The sequence below is a fragment of the Staurois parvus genome, unplaced genomic scaffold, assembly GCF_062004578.1.
Source record: "Staurois parvus isolate SC_StPar_1 unplaced genomic scaffold, SC_StPar_1.0 ptg000321l, whole genome shotgun sequence".
In the NCBI taxonomy this organism is placed as follows: Eukaryota; Metazoa; Chordata; class Amphibia; order Anura; family Ranidae; genus Staurois; species Staurois parvus.
This window is the reverse complement of record NW_028318117.1, coordinates 5,078,652-5,093,206: the sequence shown is the minus strand read 5'-3', so window position 1 is coordinate 5,093,206 and position 14,555 is coordinate 5,078,652. Positions and strand designations below refer to the sequence as shown.

Here is a 14,555-nt window from a genome sequence, read left to right as displayed (position 1 = left end):
GCCAAGCTGGTTAGAATGTTTAGGGAGAAGTTTTTTGGGTTACCTCTGATCCCTATTTTTTTACAAATGTTCTTATTTAAGCATTTCATTAAAAAACAGCCTATAGATGCATCCCTTATAATTATGAGCACAGATGGGGAAGATGTGGATATTTTCAGCCTCCTCACCCACCACATAAAGGTAACAAAGGAGTATTAATGAAAACCTTCAAGGTATCAAAGGGCTACTTATTTTTATTTTATTTTTATTCATAATTGCATAGAAAAATACAAAGAGATAAGAGCATCAAATAGCTTGTACAACAAAGCAGGATACATCCAAAGTGAGACAAGAACAAAAGGATCATTAGAATTAACATCCTCAGTCTCAACATAATAAACAAGTGGAAGCTCAGTGCTATAAAAGGCATGACTGAAAAAGAATGGGGGCTTTTAGAGAAGGCACAACAAGATACATGGTAGGGATGCAGACCTCTGAGACGTAATCTCTGAGAATGATTCACTATCGTGCTATCTAATGTTTACTGGCCAAGGAAGTGTGCATTAAGGAGTTTTTTTTAGATTTTAGAATAGGTAATGAGGAGCAAAAAACAGAAAAGCTTATATAGGGAAATGTGGGGGAGTGAAAGAGGAAAAGGAGAAAAAAAAGGGGGGGGGAGGGGGAGGATGGAGAATGGGGAGGGGTAGGGTGGGATGAGGGTGGGAAAGGAGCTGATAGGGGCAGGGGAGGACAATGGTAGATATTGGATTTGGCATAAAAGTAGGTCAACCCATCAAGGCAGTAACAGCGAATCAAGAATTTAGACATAATGAGAATATTTGTCAGAGAAACAAAACTGATCCCAGTAGAACCACCTAGTCCGGTGTTCCTCGGATTTTGCCCAAAAAACAGAGGTCAAATGCTCCATGCTTTCTATATCATTCATGCTAGCGAACCATTGGGACATGGTTGGGGGGGTCTGTTGTTTCCACATAACTGGAATACAGGCTCTTGCTGCATTTAAGATTATTAAGTAGAGATTTGTGGTATTTTTTCTTGGAGAGAGGGCTCAAATTTAGGAGAATTGCTGCTGGGTTCTCCGACAGGGCAATGTCTGTGAATTTGTGTATAAATTGCAGGACCTGCTGCCAATGTGGATGTATCACAGGGTATTCCCAAAAGCTGTGGGGAAGTGTACCCAAGTGAACCCCACACCGCCAGCATCGATTGATTTCCTGTGAGAACAATCTGGCCAGAACCGATGGAGTCCTGTACCACCTAGTCACTATTTCATAGGTTGTTTCTTGATACTTTCTGCACATTGAATATTTGTGTGCAAAGAAGAGAGTCTGATCTTTTTGGTGATCAGAGAAAGCGGTCTGTAAATCTGTTTCCCACTTTGTCAGGAACGGAAGATCCAATTTCCGCCAGACAAAGCTCCTCAAACGTGGTATGTGGCCTTTGAAAAAGGTGCGGTTTGGGGAGGGTGCACAAAAAATGTGTTAATTGATAGGCTCGCCAGTTGTTTAACATTTTGGGTCTGAATTGAGCAAAGATAGTGCTAGCCGGCGTCCAACCCGTGGGTTGAAGGAAAAATGATGCGCGTAGGAATTTTTGATGGGCGCGTTGGAAAAGGGCGGAGTCTGTCAGACCGGGGCAAAGGACGGGTGTCCTGCAATTGGTGTCATCAGAGACAGAAAGCTTTGTAAAGAAGAAAGTTTGTACAGTCTTCCTATCAAAGGGCTACTTATTGATAAAGCAGTTTTTCTAGTTTGTAAAATGTCCTTGGCTACTCCTTCAGTTCATGCTGAAAATAAGCATCTCCAGAGTCCGTTAAAAAAGCTTAGCTGTTGTGATAAGGATAGGTAGATCCGCACTGTACTACTTTAACTAGTAATTGCGCAGTCATGCAACACTGTACCCAAACGAAATTTGTACAATGTTTTTTCACACAAATAGAGCTTTCTTTTGGTGGTATTGGATCACGACTGTGTTTTTTTATTTGTGTGATAAAAATGAAAAAAGACCACAAATTTTGAAAAAAAAATATTTTTTTACTTTTTGCTATAAAACATATCCAATAAAAAAAATAAAATTTCTTCCTAAATTTTGATTTAAAAAATTTCCCAATAAGTGTAGATTGATTGGTTTGCTTGAAAGTTATAGCACCTGCAAACTATGGTATAAATACTGGACTTTTTTAAAATATACTACTAATAGCTGCAATCAGCGACTTATAATGGGACTTCAGGAGTACGGTGGTCAATCTGACACTAACTAAAATTGAATAACTGCCACTGACATCACCAGTGATATTAACACAGTGATCAGTGATAATACTAATGACACTGGCTAGGAAGGAATTAACATCTAGGGCGATCAAGGGGTTAAATATGTGCCTAACCATGTGTGATGTGTGTAAAGTGTGCTGCTTTTACTAAAAAATCTCTTAGGTTTTGCAGGGATGAGAAACTTACAGATCACTCCCTCTGTACAGAGCTCTGTGCTGTTTATCAACACAGAACTCTTACACAGCAGATCAGCAGGTCTCAGCTGCGAATCATTGGCTGGGACTTGCTGACAGGCTCCTGCTGCTGGCACGCCCAAAACCTCGAAGTAGACAGCCACTTACCCGTATGTCGTTTCTCCTACGCAGTACATTGCGGGCGGCAGTCATGAAGTGGTTAATAATTTAGAATTTATAAATTGGAAAAACTATACCACATGGAGGAAGATAGGATGGAGATTTTCCGTAGAAGATGGGAAAAGTGGGAAGAATTTAAAAGGTCAAGTTCATACCTAGAATATATGTACTAGGGAAGGAGTGGGGAAAAGAAAGGGAAAGGAAAAGGGAAAAAAGGAAGTGGAAAAAAAAAAGAGAAAAAGCCATGGAGGATAAAAATAATACTAAAATAATATTCTTTTAGAACGAGTGGAAAGAAATTAATTAGGGCTGCGGGGGAGGGCTTAAGGGCTGGGGAGGCATGGGATATGGGAGAGGAGGGAGGGGAAGGGAAAGGGGGAAAAAAAAAAAAGATACTAGGAATATTGTCAACGATTTTATATGTTGTTAGACAAATATGAGTATTATAATAGGATGGTTGTTTTTTTTAGCTTTTGTAAATGGAAATTGTATTTTTGAAAAACTATAATAAAATATTTATTTAAAAAGAAAAAAAATGAAGTGGTTAAAGACAATAAAAAGTATTTTTAGACTGAATCACATCTGTGCACTTGTGGTAATCCCCATTAAAACCCAAGTCCTGCATACTGCATAATTTGTGCATTTTTCAAAATCACACCAAAAATGCAGGTCCCAATTGAAGGAATAGAAAATGCATAAAAACGCATCTGTGTTGCATTTTTGGTGCATTTTTTTAGTCACATGGCCAAGTTTCACAGGTGCGTGCGGGGTAATAGGCCCTCAGAAATCTCCAAACTTCTGGTCCGGGAGTGCACACTATTCACATCACAGAATGCTCATAGGTTTTGTTTATCCAGAAGGCACGGAAGTATATATTTATTATTTATTTATTTCAGGTACTTATATTGCGCTGTCAATTTACACAGCGCTTTACACATATATATACTGTACATTCACATCACTCCCTAACCCTCAAGGGGCGTTCAACCTAAGGTCCCTAACTCACATTCATACATACACATACTAGGGCCAATTTAGACAGGATCCAGTTAACCTACCTGCATGTCTTTGGAGTGTGGAAGGAAACTGGAGTACCCGGAGGAAACCCACGCAGGAATATGCAAACTCCAGGCAGGTGGTGCCATGGTTGAATATCTGTCAATCAAAGCCTGGAGTCGGAGCAGGGGAGTGGATTGGAGTGCAGGGCTTTGGAGCTGCCTGTATGTACCGGCACATAGGTGTTGATTTACTAAAACTGGAGAGTGCAAAATCTGGTGTAGCTCTGCATAGAAACCAATCAGCTTCCAGGTTCCAAAGCTCAATTGAATAAGCTAAAGTTAGAAGCTGATTGGCTACCATGCACAGCTGCACCAGATTTTGCACTCTGCAGTGTCAGTAAATTGGAGCCCACAGTGTCAACATTAATTGCAGATGGGAGCGTGTATGTAAAGCAGCTGCATGGGGATCCTGCAGGGCAGTATAGCCATCCTATAGGTGGAAATCGAGGACACAGAAACTGGAATGGCTGAGCTTACAGAAATACCATCCTGTATACAAAAAGGGGACAGTAAATGTTGCTAGATATTTTTTTTATCCCAAAAGGGTTTAATTCTGTGTTAAACCTCGCTCAGGTTATGCAGCATGAGCACCATTCTAAGCATCAATACATTGATGATGCTGAACACAGGGGTGGTGTCTTTAACAGCTTGGGCTCACAGGAAGGGGTTTGATGAGACTGTGAGTGGTCCTGTGGATCATGGACAAAAAAGCAGCACTGAGGAGGCTTGTAGAGCTTTTGGAACTTTTTAATGTGAGCAAAAGCATTGGAATGAAATAAGAAAGTAATCTAAAAAGTGGAGTTGGGCTTAAGTTCACTTTCTTTCTTTATAATTCTTAATATTTTAAACATATTTGCTTATATATACTCTTTATGAAAGCGCATACAATTACTTTTCCGCAACAAGGAATATCACCAGCTTTGTGCATGACATTTAAAGAGAACAATCAATTTTATGTTGGCATAGAGCTCAGAAACTCATAATTTAAATCAATGGGATTTTCCTTTTTGATTTCTTAGTTTTGCTAAGTGAAGTATCCGCAGAACAAGGTCATCAAATTTTATCTTCAGATGCTACATAAAGTAATTTGCACAGATCCCCTGGTGTGAATTTAACTCTCATAAGCTTTCATGGTCTTTTAGTATAAATTAGAAAGTAAAGCAAATGATTAACCTCTAATCACATTATGTTCTGCTCATGGCTTCAGTCTACTCTCAGTCATTTACAGAGAACCCAGCTGAATCATAGAATGAAGATTCCATTTTATTTATCATTCCATCTATTTCCTAAGCTAGCCAATGAAGTCAACTTCACCATTCCATCTGGACGTGACTAAAGGCTCAGCTGCCTAATATATTAAATTGAAGGCATTTCGGCACCACCAAGGGAATTTTGTCATCTTAAAATCTGTCTTACTTGAAATGCTGTTCTCAGAGGGCAATCAGATAGTGAAGGGAATCTAGCTGTTAGAAGTTCCTATTGATTGTATGTATATTCCACTGCCAACTCATTTGCATACAAGATTCTGCATTCATTACAGGAATTGCTGGGAGATGCTACTGAATTGAAACATTATGCAACAAGGCTTCATTAACACACCAGAAAACCCTGGGTCTGTTATCTAATTTTATATGAAATGAAAGTTTCTCAGGCATGGGAGATATTTGTCTGCAGTATTAAAGTATACGGTAAGAATTAGAAATCACAAACTGCCACTGCATTGCAATTTTTTCACGCAGGACATTGCTGGATTCCTAAAAGACTCACCAATGGGCAGTCATACAAATATTTGTACCAAAAATTCTAGACATTAGATGACTTGACGAGTGTCATTCAAAAACACTTCAAAATGTAGAAATTAGCTAAATGAAAACTACATGCACTGTTAGAAATAAGTTTGTTCAACAAAAAAATTCCATTCTGCTTCTTCAATTTTTCTCATCACTACAGAGAAAAACGAACATCAATTTGACCCCACTAACTATTAAAAATTCAAAGGAACATTCTTAAAACAAAATATTTTGAACAAAATTCTACTAATACACTGCTCAAAAAAATTAAAGGAACACTTTGAAAACACATCAGATCTCAATGGGGAAAAATTTCATGCTGGATATCTATACTGATATGGACTGGGTAATGTGTTAGGAATGTAAGGAAATTAAAATTATCAACCTACAGAGGACTGAATTTAAAGACACCCTGAAAATCAAAATGAAAAAATTATGCAGCAGACTAGTCCATTTTGCTGAAACTTCATCGCAGCAACTCAAAATAATACTTCAATAGTTTGTATGGCCCCCACGTTTCGGGGCATGCTCCTAATGAGATGACGAATGGTGCCCTGGGGTATTTCCTACCAGATCTGGACCAGGGCATCACTGAGCTCCTGGACAGTCTGAGGTGCAACCTGGTGGCATCAGATGGACCGAAACATGATATCCCAAAGTTGTTCTATTGGATTAGGTCAGGCAAGCATGGGGGCCATTCAGTGGTATCAATTCATTCATCCTTCAGGAACTGCCTGCATACTCTTGCCATATGAGGCCGGGCATTGTCATGCACTAGGAGGAACCCAGGACCCACTGCTCCAGCGTAGGGTCTGACAAATGGGTACAAGGATTTCATCCCGATACCCAATGGCAGTCAGGGTGCCATTGTCTAGCATTTAGAGGTCTGTGCGTCCCTCCATGGATATGCCTCCCCAGACCATCACTGACCCACCACCAAAACGGTTATGCTGAACAATGCTGCAAATCGATCTCTATGGTGCCAGGCAGTAAGCACAGAGTCCACTAGAGGATGTTGGGCCCTCAGGCCACCCTCATGAAGTCTGTTTCTGATTGGTCAGAGACATTCACACCAGTGGCCTGCTGGAAGTCATTTTGTAGGGCTCTGGCAGTGCTCATCTTGTTCCTCCTTGCACAAAGGAGCAGATACTGGTCCAGCTGATAGGTTAAGGACCTTCCATGGCCCTCTCCAGCTCTCCTAGAGTAACTGCCTGTCTCCTGGAATCACCTCCATGCTCCTGAAACTGTGCTGGGAGACACAGCAGACCTTCTGGCAATGGGTCCAGGTATCGCCTCATACTACCAGTGGTGACACTGACCCTAGCCAAATGCAAAACTAGTGAAAAACAGTCAGAAAAGATGAGTAGGGAAAAAAATGTCAGTGGACTCCACCTGTAAAACCATTCCTGTTTTGGGGATCATCTCATTGTTGCCCATCTATTGCACTTGTTGTTAATTTCATTAACACCAAAGAAGCTGAAACTGATTAACAACCCCCTCTTCTAACTAACTGACCAGCTTAATACCCCAGGAGTTTAATAGACTCAATGCTATACACTGTTTAAAAAGTGTTCCTTTATTTTTTTGAGCAGTGTATATGGGTAGCTTTAGGACATCCAAAAAGACCCTTAGGGATAAAAAATTATGCAAAGACATATAGTTTTGTGTGCCATATCCACTATATTTTTACCATGTATTTGTTGGGGCTAATTAGCTCTGATGAGACTTTTTTTTTCTTACAAATATCTTTTTGACTGGTTTAAGATACATGATTACCAGCTAACATTAGGGCCCAAAAAAATCTGAATTCATGCCTAAGGAACCTTGTTCTTTATCCTGATTAGGTGATGTATGCCAGAATAAAGTACAACATGCAGTTTTTTCAGTGAAGTTTTAAGCAATGCAATCCACAAGGTGCTGTGGCCAATAGAACCTTGGCACTTCATGTCACGGTTCTTCATGACGTGACATTTCAAGAAAGTTTGCACGAAACACAAACAGTGCAATGTGCTGTTTAAAGTGCATTGGTACCATTGCCTTAACGCTGCACAACGGTGGCTGTGTTTGAACACAGCTGCTGGTGCAAACAGGCCATAAAGCTTAAAGTGGTATTAAACTCAGCCAACACAAATGCAAAGAAACATAAGGGCAGTAGGTTAAGTGATAACAATACACACTGCCATATTATATAAAGAAAAGTCTTGTATTATAAGTATTATCTCTCTTACTTTCATTTCTGCCCTTCTCAGCCGAAGCCTGTGCCATCTTGGGACTCCTTTTCCATCCAGCTTCCACCCCTCTCTGTGAAGATGGGCGTAACCTCGTGCGTGCACAGTATGAATTAGCCAAGCCTTGCTTTCTTTCTCCAGTCGCTATAAGAACAGAGCTCTGATTACTCAATTTCAGCTATACCTGCTTTGCTTTTTACCCCTTTGCGACGTAGCAAGTCACATGGGGTGTTTAGGAGATGTACTCAATGCAATGCTGCTAAGAGCGGAGGACCTGGGCACAGCATGGACTAATGGCACACAGAGTATGCAGTGAATCGTGGCTATAATGCGCATGCGCTGGTGACGCCATTAGAATGAAGGTCGCTCGATTTGTGTGGAATGGCACAGGATAGATAGATTGTTAAGACAACACCTGGTACATTAGTTATTAACTATTTCAAGGGATGAAACTAGGTATGTTGAGTTTACTACCAGTTTAAGGTAATCTTAGCCCTATTAGTGCACTTGCCGCAACACAGTTGAGTACTATCTGTTGTCTGCCTATGTCCTAATCCCTGCATTGCTTGTCAGTGCATCACATGCTATGCAATTCACTGTTCTGCATAAAATTGAATGAAGTGTCAATTTTTGACATTTCAATAAACTTAAAAAAATTAAGTAAACACTACAATGCATTGTAACACTTTGCACCACCCCTACACAATGCACACCGGCCTATGCTTGATATACAAACCATAACATGTGCCCATTGGTGTGAACAAGCTCTGCTATCAACAAAAACTGTTTCAAACAGAAAGCCTCTCTTTTCTATAAGACCTTGTTCACACAGGCGACCAGGGGCAGAAAATCAGGCAGATGAGCTTCTGTTTTACTGCCCCTAGCCACCCACCTAAAGAGGATCATGCAGTGGCTCCTGGCTGTACCCTTTGTGGTATTCAGCAGGCAGGACTGCCACCAAACATGCCTATTCAAGTTAACAGGACCACACTGTAGATGCTTTGCAACTGGATGTAAGGCATGTGGTTGTGGTGAGGGCTTTTCAGGGTTAAAACAGGAAGTGAGGAGGCAACATATCGCCTCCCAGTCGCCTGTCAACTGCCCTATAATAAGGCAAGCACTTCACCTGCAGATGGCAGTTTAGTTCTGTTTCCCATGGTTTGGAGAGAGAATGATGTTGCCTAAATTAATGGAAGACTTCACCTGCTATTGTCAGTTTTTACATGGAAAACAGACAGGGAGACATAGATGACTACAAAATGAGTTATTCCTGAGTTTCATCCTACTAAGAAATCATCTTGTAAAAATGGAAATAAAACTGGACTGGAAATAAGCAGTTGATACAGGCGCAGCTGCTGGAACTTGGCCCTGATAGATTGTAATTCAGCTACACAAATCGAATTAAGCAGCAAACCTACCTGAAAAATCATCCATCAGAATTCGTTATGTTATAATGAGGCAGACAAGAAAGCAGAAAAGAACAAAGTTTCAGCCAAATAGTATCTATTATGTTTGTAAGTCTATGACCCTTTTAAGAATTGACTCCATGTGGCATTCTGGTTGCTAATTTAAAAATCCAAAAATGTTTCCCGACGTAGAAAGAGGCATCAAAAGTCCCCCATGCCAGGAACCATACACCTTTTCTATACCAAGGAACATACATGACTGCATGTCCCCACTATGAATATTCCACAAATGTCTACACACTTTGGTATGGCATTTTAAATTAGAGCTTTGACAAACACAAAAATGTTCAGCAATTCTTATCCTGAGCAGTCTACATCTATGTGTACAAATAAAACTTCAGTGCAACAAATAACTCCTCAATTTCCTGTGTATACCAGTGCTGCTGACACTTAGATGCGTTTCCACACACAAAAGATGTGTCGTATAATAGTGCCGGGCATATACAGTATCTCTATAACCTCATATATGAATGAAAGCATCCAGAGCATGTGATTATGTAACAACGGTGAATACATTGAATACAACTTAAAAGTCCATAATGTGTGCTTGATCCGTGCCTTTATAATTTGTTCACAAAACAGGTGCCCTTTATTGTTTATATCCACATATATTCCTATAGGTGCTACTCCACCAGAGACATACATATATACTCTCACCTCCTTTTATGACCCAAATTGCATAGGTCAAATACTGCCTTTCCCGGATAGGTATGCTGTATAGATGACTCCACTTTCCTCCTCACTCACTGCAAACGATACCGTCTCCTCTTTATCCCACAAATCCTCTGCATGTGTAAACAGAAACGCTTGCCATAATGTAGTATATATATATATATATATATATATATATATATATAGCGTGATTTATTAAAAAACAAAGTGCACTGACATTTCAAAGTGTCCTGCTGGGACACCACAGTAAACAAACCTTGTTATAATGTATTTTCAATGTGTTCACGAATTTCCAAGATGGCGGCTTGTAAACTTCCTGTTTAGCAGCTTAACGTCATTGGCCCACTCTACGTGTTACATCACATCACGTGACTTACTCATGACACTACCTGATTATTTATCTAGTCTTGTGCGACCTCTTATGTAACCCCAGTTCCATGACTTGTTAATTGTTACTTTGTACTTCTATTATGGAGTGTTAGAACATTCTTTGTTCTGTTGTTTTTGATTGCATACTATTAAATAAAGAATTTAAAAGATGGCAACATAAAATTAGTGTAATATTTGACACTTCTCACACATCATTATCTGGAATACAGTAGCAATTCTCAATGAATTCTCAAGGTGCTCTTCAGATGTTTCGGTTTCTAATTTTACTCTTGTGCTTCATCCTTGAGAATAGTTGCTCACAAATATAGGTGCTGCTGAAAACTGATGACATGAATAAGGCATGACTGTGAAAAGTGGGATATTTTTCTTTGGGAAGATAAAAGTTATAAATTTCCAATAAACAGACACTGCCACATTTTTCTTTAGCTGCATGTGTTCACTAAATGTAAACACATTTTTACAAAAAATTCCCCCCAAAAATCAACATTTTTAGGTAAGTTTACGATTTTGTTTTCAGCCGCATTCATAGCCGCCTTGGGCCACATTCGGCTAGCGGACCACAAGTTGGACAAGCCTGAGCTAAGGGAAAGCAAGGATCCCAGCATGGGAGTGCTCCTGCATGAGAAATGCCAGTCCCTCTGTAAAGTCATATTTAAATTCAACTGGCATGTAAAATAAGATTCAGTTTTACAGTTATGACCACTTTACTATATACTTTAGAGAATGTAGTGGTAAAGGTAGGTTTGGAACTACCATCCTGATTTTGTTTATATCCCTCTTCAATTAACCATTCAATAAAACTTCCCCACCCTTTGAGCAATAGACATCTCTCAATAAAAGTGCTTTCTATTGCATAACATTCTGCTTCTGAGCAGTTCCTTAAAGCTCTCATAAATTCAGCTGGCACCACTTTTATAGTGCAAAATATAATGTGAATTGGTGTAGCGCAACCCCAACACTACACTACTCCCTCGCTGTCTTTTCCCAAAAATGAATGAAATAAACCAATAAATGATGTACAATAAATACATAAAATAGAATAGAATGCACATAAAAACAGTTTGAATCATCCAAAATGACTCATACAAAACCTTTAAGTGACTAATGAATGCCACCCGTGCAGTTCGGTGGCATTCATTAGTCATTTATAAGTTTTGTATGAGTCATTTTGGATGATTCAAACTGTTTTTATGTGCATTCTATTCTATTTTACGTATTTATTGTACAACATTTATTGGTTTATTTCATCCATTTTTGGGATAAGACAGTGAGGGGGTAGTGTAGTGTTGGGGTTGCGCTACACCAATTCACATTATATTTTGCACATTATCCATTTGGTATGTGGTTGGGTGTCAGCAGCCTCCTCCCCATAATTGTTATTAATCCATTTTTTGAGTAGCGCAGGAGGTTCCTATTGTTTATTTGTACCACGTTTATAGTATATATTGGATGACAACTACTAACCAAAGATACAGCTTTTCATAATTTCAAAGTTACCTGTAAAACCATAAGCAGATTTGTGCACATAGCCTTGACTTTGATAGTGAAAATGTAATAGGCAAATGGAAACCTAAATTGCAATAATGTTAATAATCTTTGCATGTTAGATTTGTTATTGAATTTATTTTTTTTCTTTGCTTTTATTTTCTTACTTAGAGCTTACACAAGAATTGGAATCAAAGAGAGTGGAAGATTTCCAGCAAGGTATGCGTTTATGCTGTTTAAAAGGAATGTAAAGTGTTTTGTATAAATTTTATTACCATGTTTAAAATTAAAAGATTAATTTGTAGTCAGGTAAATACTTCTTGAGTTGTTCATATTTACTATATCCAGGCAGCAGATGGAGCTCTAAGGTTCTTTTCATGTTTACTGGGATATTCTTATTTGTTTTTTCTTGTTTGAAAATGCCTGTTTTTTCAGGACATTTTGCCTAGGCAGCTCCAAGAACAAAATGAGAGTTGCTACTTCAGTGAGATTTTGGCAAAAGCAAATTTGTTAATTTGATGACGCAATGAATGCCCTAGTCATCATCATTCTTATATGTCTGTTGAACATAAAGTCTAAATACAGAACTGAAGACAGTCAACAAGAGAACTGCTTCTTCTGAACTTTCCCTTTAGAAAATCCAGAATGCTACACAAAACCAGTGCCAAGGGTACACTTTAAATTAAATGTTAAAGCACCCAAAACCAAACATTTTATATATTGCAGCTTACCAATTATTACATGTGGTGGCTGAATTAATTTTGTTTCTTTTTCGCTTTTGCCCCTTTTTTTTCACTTGATCTGGCCAGTAACATACCTCCTGTATTAGAGTACCTGAAGGAGAACAGGGGCACCTTTGGAGAGCAGCATTGTCAGGCTGGGGGCAGGGCAGTGTTAGATGGACTAGCAGATTTTAATACATTAACAAATTGAAGCAAAAAAAAAGCTAACACTTGATAAGCGGTTACAGCAACAGTTTTTCCTTTTGGGATAAGGTGTTACATAAATGAAAAAAAACTGACCATTGTGAGCAGCCCTGTCAGTGTTAAAAGATAAGTTCATCTTTCCTAACATGTTATACGTTACCCCGGTATTAAGGGTGCAGCCTCCGCATTCCCTCTAGTCCCCCGTTGTTCTCCCCGCACCCCCGTCACAATTTTTTTAAAAAGTGGCTGTATGGGGAGCCACCCAGCTACATCATTCAATCACAGAGTTCTGTGAATTGTGAATTGTGGAACTACAACCATTGCAACTGATGGCTTGTAGTTCTCAATGAACTACTAGGGAGCTAAAGAGCGCTGTAGGTCAGTGGTCTCTAAACTGTGGCCCGAGGGCTGAATGTGGACCTTTGCTTGCCTTTATCTGGCCCTTGGGACACGATTCCACCAACTGAAACCAAAGATGGAACACCATTCCCCTTACTGACACCATCAATGGGGCACTGTTCTTCTTGTTGATAACAATGTGGTGCTATTCCTCCTATTAAAACCAATGATGGGGCACTGTTGCCAGGGCATTTTCTACTCCCACTGGCCGAAGTCCGGCCCCCCCTAAAGCCTGAAGGACAGCAACATGGCCCTTTGCTTAGAACGTTTGGAGACCCCGCTCTAGGTAGTTCATAGATTCTTCCTGTTATTCAGTAACTGTCTGCCTGTACAAGGTATGGGCAGATAGCTACACTGACAGTCTGCACACGCCTGAGATTGCACCCACAATGTACTGATCATTTGTGCAATACTTTACAGACTCCTAATAAAAAAAAACAATAAATGCACATTTTTTTTACCTACAAAAAGATGTGCATTTACTGTATATTTTTTTTTACAAAGGTGAACTTTATCTTTTAAGTGGTTTGTCTCAACCCTCTAACTGCCATAATGCAGGACAGCTTGTTCTGTTGCAAAACACAGACTTACTGGCAGGATCACCAGGTGAAAATAAAGGAAATAAAAAACACAAACTAATACAGTCACCTTATCTACGAATCAGTAGGCTTCAATATAATAAATGTTTGCTTTTGGGTTTAAAAACACTTTAATTTTTTTAAATAAAAAGATGAACAGACTCTATGTATATTCAAAAATATATAAAACTTTGCTTTAAATACTTGTAAACAATGAAAATAAACTGACTCATAAACCATTGTGAGTTTCAATTAAAGTAGAAGGATAAGCTTAAATGATTAGCGTTTAAACGTTGCTTCGCTTGCCCTGCTCTCATACATGCTGCATATTGTATGTAAAAACTCTCAATATGACTTTTTTCAGTCAGGTTATCGCACAGCTCACGTTACCATTCCAAAAAGAGTTTAAAAAAAGGTTTCTTGCAAACTGTATGCAGCATATTTATGAACGTGGGGAAGAAACCTTTGTCATTTTAACCTTTCCTTCTAATTTAATGATGAACTTTGATATGTTCTATATTATGGTACTGTTATAAGCACAGTCATAAATTTAATAAATATATTTTTAGAGGCAAAGAAATAAATATTTTGCATGTATAACTGCTCTCCTTTCTGTATTCATATTATTTATTTTATCCCAGCCTCACTTTTTTTTTTTCATTCTCATATTCATATAGGGGGAGCAGTCGTCACTATGACAGGAAAGCACAGACAACATTTAAAAAATAAGCAAAGATTTGAATTCTTTCTCACCCTGCTGAAAGTGTGTTTTTTTGTATTTCAGTAATATTAGTGCAGCACCTAAACAAAGATATTTAATATATGAAAGATACTGTATACTTATATATTATATGAATGATAATCTCTGCAAAAAGCAGATAAAGGACATAAAATACCATAGTGAGAATAAAAAACGTCCCAATGAAAGTTATTGGCTAGT

The 14,555-nt window shown here is 38.8% G+C and overlaps 1 protein-coding gene across 2 annotated transcripts in view; it reads left to right on the top strand.

Moving 5' to 3' along the window:
• The window catches only part of CCDC92B (coiled-coil domain containing 92B), an 84,425-nt gene that overhangs the window by 65,037 nt on the left and 4,833 nt on the right, over window positions 1-14,555 (top strand). For both annotated transcript variants that reach the window (XM_089683776.1, XM_089683775.1), the window contains one exon: window positions 11,884-11,931. In XM_089683776.1, coding sequence (XP_089539902.1) covers window positions 11,884-11,931 — 48 coding nt within the window. The remainder of the gene's footprint in view (window positions 1-11,883; window positions 11,932-14,555) is intronic.